At 44.9% G+C, this 6,000-nt stretch overlaps 1 protein-coding gene across 2 annotated transcripts in view; it reads right to left on the bottom strand.

The window, feature by feature from the left end:
- The window catches only part of Cep97 (centrosomal protein 97), a 30,157-nt gene that overhangs the window by 2,297 nt on the left and 21,860 nt on the right, over positions 1-6,000 (bottom strand). For both annotated transcript variants that reach the window (XM_052158656.1, XM_052158657.1), the window contains 2 exons: positions 3,766-3,841; positions 1-951 (listed from right to left, as the gene is read on the bottom strand). The exon at positions 1-951 is cut by the window's left edge. In XM_052158656.1, the coding sequence (XP_052014616.1) occupies positions 265-951; positions 3,766-3,841 (763 nt within the window). In that variant the 3' untranslated portion in view covers positions 1-264. The remainder of the gene's footprint in view (positions 952-3,765; positions 3,842-6,000) is intronic.

The following is a 6,000-nucleotide window of genomic DNA, read 5'->3' as shown; positions in this document are numbered from 1 at the left end:
TGAAAGGCAGTACGGATGTAAAGGAAACATTATTGGTGTCATTATTAAGAAATAAAGTGCATATGCCTTTTAATATCAATATTGTTTAGTACAGTAGTACAACAAAAATGAAGACATAGTTCAGTAGCTAATATCTAAAAAGTGTGGGACAAGAATACAAGTTGTATATAAACAATAACAAAATAGAGGAAAGGATTGCTCCCTTACAAAAAAGAAACTTGAAAACATAAAAGAAATCCAAGTGAAGTTCCACTTCCCAGTTAATCAGACAGGCTGCACAGCGACACCCGCACACAACGCCTGACATGCAGCGTCGCAGTCCGGAGGCTGCCCCTGGGCTTCTTCGTTTAACTGACAACTCTCTGGCATCTGGCTAATTTCATCCTGTAAGGCAGGAGACTCTCTATGAGTCTCACTGTCGGAGGAGGCATCTAACCTTTCGGGAGAACAAGCTAGGTGCCGCTTTTCGTGCCCTGCCACATCAGGCTGCGCAGTCTCCGCGTCGTCGTCCAGCTGCTGGACTGACGTTAAATACTGTAGGAGCAGGGTGTCGTCCTGCTCGCTGGCACTGCGGTCGCTGTGCTCCTCCGCGGTGGCCTCTGAGTCTGGGTCTTTGATGTATTTCACTGTGTCAGCGGAATTCCCCAACAAGGAGTTTTCGCTGATTTCTACAGAACTCTTTTCAAAATCCAAAGAATCCTGCAAAGAGTGAACTTGTTCTGTCAGGGAGGAGTGGAAACCAGAGTCGGGAAAGTCTGGCAGTGATTTCCCTCGAGGACCTTCATCCTCAGCAACGAACCAATCTGAATTCTGGTCGGAAGAGGGGTCCTGATGTGGTGGCAATGACCGAGGCTTAGGTGACACCAGAGTACTTGATATAGGAGGCACATCAGGATGCCAGGAAACTAGACGCTGTTCCACTGTCTGTTGCCAAGCTTGTAGAGATCTTACCTGTAAACCAGGAGATACAGTTTTAAAGTAAATACCCTGACTTTACTCCGCTAAAGTCTTCACGGGCTGACCCCCAGCCTAACTGGGCAGGCAGTGTTCTGTGTCCTTGTTATCAAGGGGCAATCCCCAGCAGGACAGGAAGGCCACAGCAATTCTCATGTTTCACTAGAAGTACCACAGCATCCTTCTCTCTAACTAAGGGGTTGATAATGTTTTAGGCCAACATCTAGTCCATAAGGGCCAATTAGCACCTGGGAGTCTAAGTGGCTCTTCTAAAATCTATTTAGAAATAGATGCAGACATAGGATTTCCAATTATTTTAAAATGTAGTATTTATAACTTTCTAAAATGACTAAAAATATCCCAAATTCTTGACAATATGATCCTATATATCTTAAAGTTATAAAAATAATTTCGCCGGGCGGTGGTGGCGCACGCCTGTAATCCCAGCACTCTCGGAGGCAGAGGCAGGCGGATTTCTGAGTTCGAGGCCAGCCTGGTCTACAGAGTGAGTTCCAGGACAGCCAAGGCTATACAGAGAAACCCTGTCTCAAAAAAACCAAATCCAAAAAACCAAAAAATAACAATAATAATAATAATTTCAAAGTTTTACTCTAAAAATTGCAAGCTGAGCAGTGGTGCACATGCCTTTCATCCCAGCACTTGGGAGGCAGAAGCAAGCGGACCTTTGTGAGTCTGAGATCAGCCATATCTACAGAGTGACCTAGGCCAGCCAGGGCTACACAGAGAAACCCTGTCTCACAAAACAAACAAATAAAAACAGCAACAACCAAAAAGCAAGCAAAGGGTGGGAAAGGGCTTGCAGTTGTGGACACCAGCCCAGCAGATCGCAATTGTCAGTGTCTCCGGGTCCAAGGCTTCCACGCCCACACACACACACACACACACACACACCACCATACACACACATCGGCCACCCACACACAGAAATCTTTTTTTTTTTAAATTGCAAGCAAGAAAGTAGTACAGAGCTAGGGTCGGAGCTCTGCTGGTCCAGCACTTGCCTAGCATGCATGAGGTCCTGGTTTTGAACCCAGCACCACATAAATCAACTGTAACAGGCTCACCTGTAACACCACTACTTGCGAGATGCTGGCAGGAGGACCAGGAGTTCAAGGTCATCCTTAGCTAGAGTGAGTTTATGGCTAGCCTGGACCATGTGAGAACTTATCTCAAAAACAGAATAAGATAAACTACACTAAACTGCACTAGGTAGCTGGGGAGAGGAGAAAGGCAGATAGAGAAGTTTTAGTCTGACTTTGACCTCTCTCCCAGGTAATTTCTGGTCTGTGTTTTGAGGCAGGTTCTCACTACACAGCCCTGTGTCATCAGGGAACTTTCTGATAGTAGTTTAAAGTGTATCTTTAGCGAGGCGGTGGTGGCACACGCCTTTAATCCCAGCACTTGGGAAACAGAGGCAGGAGGATTTCTGAGTTCGAGGCCAGCCTGGTCTACAGAGTGAGGTCCAGGACAGCCAGGGCCACACAGAGAAACCCTCTCTCGAAAAATAAAATAAATAAATAAATAAAGTGTATCTTTTCAGAAATGTTTCCATATATCCTCAAATGCGTACAGTTTTCATATATATTTTCACTTTTTAATTCTTGTTTATGATGGAGGGCACATACAACCTGCAGGAGACTGTCCTTGCCTTTCGTCACGTGGTCCCGGGTCCAGCTCAGGCTGTGGAGCTTGCCGACTGACCGCAGCTTCCTCCAGTGACTAGCCCCTGGCTCTCGGAGAGCTTGGACCACAGTGGTTCTCAGCCTTCCTGATGTTGTGACCCTCTGATACAGCTGCTCATGTTGTGGTGACCCACAACCATAAAGTTATTTTCATTGCTAATTCGTAATGGTAATTTTGCTACTGTTATAAATCGTAATGTAAATTTCTGGTATGCAGGCTAGCTTATACACAAGCTCTGTGAATAGGTTATTTAATCCCCAAGGGGTAGAAACCCACAGGTTGAGAAGCACTGTTTTAAACCAGATGGATGCTAAATCCTGTCTCCTGCAGGAGAGCTGACCCAGCCCCTCATTGGCTGCAGCACTTGGGAGGAGTGTGCCCTGTGCCTTGACTGGGCAGCAGGCTCTGGAGGCCTGAGTACCAGTGAGCCAGCCAGAAGGCGTGAGAACAGGAGAGCTGACCCTGCCTCCTGTCGATGGAGCCATTGGGTGGCCAGGAGAGAGCAGTGCTGGAGAATATCCTGGGGGTGTGGCTAAAGGAGAGCCAGGCTGCTGACCAGCTCAGCAACCACACAGGCCCAGATCCGGGGCTTCAAGTTGGCCCAGTCCAAAAATCTCCATCCTCTGAGAACTGTGGGGCGCACGAAAGGGCCAGTCCTATTAATCAACGCTGCAGGATCCCCACAACACAGGGTGACAACAGATGATCCAAGAGGGGTCCCAGTAAGGAAACAATATTGATGGTGTCCCAGAAGCCAGAGACCTCAAACCAGACTAATGATGCACTGCAGTGGACATGTACAAGTGAGGATGTGTGGACAGAACGGGCACACTGTGGGACGCGCTGGGTCACACTACAGCTTCCACAAGACGTTTCGTATCCTTTGTTTTGGGTTTTGGTTTTTGATTTGTTTTGTTATTGTTTGTACATTTTTTATTTTTATAGGACCACAGGCAGATATGAGGCGATGTGGAGATGGGTGGGGCTCGGTTACATGATGTGAAACTAACAAAGAATCAATAAAAAGTTAAAAAAAAATAACTTTGGTCTCACTGACGAGAAAGTTTCTCTGCTGACAGATCCTAGAGGAATCTGCAGTAGGTTTACCTCGTTCCACAGGAACCTGACAGCCTCCTCTTGCACAAAATTCTTCACACGTTCTTCATCTCTTTCTTTTCTTAACCTACAGTGATTCAAAAGATCATGTTGACATGAGGAAGAACACTCTGATTTAAACTTCCTGTTAAAACTACTGAACAAATGCATCAGAGAAAGATTAATAACCCAGTAACAACCAGTCCCACTTTTAGAATATCTAAGCTCAAACCTGATTTAAAACTATGCTTCAAAACAGAAGCCAAATAAGAAGTTGTGTCTGAAGTTGAAATTCACATATTCATTCTATAAAGCATTGCCAGTGGGGGAAATGTTTGTATGAGTGTGAGAGTGTGTATATATGCCTATATATTTTTTCTTTTTTCTTTTTTTATTTATTCGATATATTTTTTATTTACATTTCAAATGATTTCCCCTTTTCTGGCTCCCCACTCTCTGAAAGTCACATAAGCCCTCTTCCCTCCCCCTGTCCCCCCATCCACCCCTTCCCACTTCCCTGTTCTGGTTTTGCCCTATACTGCTGCACTGAGTCTTTCCAGAACCAGGGGCCACTCCTCCGTTCTTCTTTTGATGTGTGGATTAGGTTTTGGGTATTCCAGTTTTCTAGGCTAATATCCACTTATTAGTGAGTGCATACCATGATTGATCTTTTGAGTCTGGGTTACCTCACTTAGTATGATGTTCTCCAGCTCCATCCATTTGTCTAAGAATTTCATGAATTCATTGTTTCTAATAGCTGAATAGTACTCCATTGTGTAAATATACCACATTTTTTGTATCCATTCCTCCGTTGAGGGACACCTGGGTTCTAAACATCTCTTTATGCGCCCTTCAATTCCCAGCCAAACCCAAGTTAACAGGAGGCACAGGAAGGGCTGGTTAGGCAAAGCTTCCAGTTAATGATTACACTTCAGTACTCAGGATCATGCATTAACGATTTTCTCCTAAGGCATCAGCAGAACTAACAGCCCCCACTCTCCACTTGCCCCATTCCTGACTACCTGGCAGCACAGACTTCTCCCGTCTATGACTTACTCTTCCTGGGTCTTACCTCTGTGATCATTGATGCCATCTCGATTCTTAGGCCTATTCCAAAACAAAGGCTCCTTTAGTTGCCCATTACCACTCTGATTCTGATCATGCCCATCACCCCCACTTTGTCCTGAAGTTTGTTTTGTGTTTGCTTTTAAATTTTTACGGGATTGCCAGGCATGGTGGCGCACGCCTTTAATCCCAGCACTTGGGAGGCAAGAGGCAGGTGGATTTCTGAGTTCGAGGCCAGCCTGGTCTACAGAGTGAGTTCCAGAACAGCCAGGGCTACACAGAGAAACCCTGTCTTGGGAAAAAAAAAATTGCAGGACTGGAAATAGAAATAATGATGGCCTTATACCTGCTAGACAGAGACTCTACCCCTAAGCTATACCTCATCCTTTCTCAGAACTTCCAACATGGTTAGACACTTTCTGTAGACTCTCCAAGACATTCTACTGTGCCATCTGACAGCCCTGAATTGTCAGCAGCAAACTCCCTTATAAAATACCTTTCTTTGAACTTTTCCTTAGCCAAACAGGCCCATTTGCACAAACACTGAGGCTCTCTGAAGCCAAAGGCTTCTTTCCTTCTTTTATGTATCAGGATGATCAACTGCTCCTCTCTGCTATTGTCAAATGACTTTTATCTCACTTTTTGTCCTGGTTGGGTTCTTTTGAAACTTGATGCAAACCCAGAAATATTTGGGAAATTTCAATTGAAATAATGGCTCTATAGGATTGATCTATAAACAGTCTATGGGGCATTTATTTTATTAATGATTACCATGGGAAAGCCCAGCCCACAGTGGTGATGCCAACTCTGGGCAGATGGTTGTGAGTTGTATAAGAAAGCAGACTGCTACATTGTATTGGTTTTGTTTTTTTGTTTGTTTTTTGGATTTTGTTTTTTGTTTTTTTTTTCCCCGAGACAGGGTTTCTCTGTATAACCCTGGCTGTCCAGAGCTCACTCTGTAGACCAGGCTGGCCTCAAACTCAGAAATCCACTTGCCTCTGCCTCCCAGAGTACTGGGATTACAGGCGTGCGCCACCACCGCCTGGCTAAAAAAAGAATGTATTATATTAAAAAAAAAAAAAAACAAACCTTTAATTAAAAGGAAGGAAGGAAGCAAGGAGGCCGAGGAAGCTGAGCAAGTTCTGAGAGCCAGCCAAGAAGCGATATTCCTCCACGGCTTCT

The sequence above is a fragment of the Apodemus sylvaticus genome, chromosome 15, assembly GCF_947179515.1.
Source record: "Apodemus sylvaticus chromosome 15, mApoSyl1.1, whole genome shotgun sequence".
Classification (NCBI taxonomy): domain Eukaryota; kingdom Metazoa; phylum Chordata; class Mammalia; order Rodentia; family Muridae; genus Apodemus; species Apodemus sylvaticus.
Note: the sequence above shows the minus strand (reverse complement) of the source record. Positions and strands in the feature narration are given on the sequence as shown.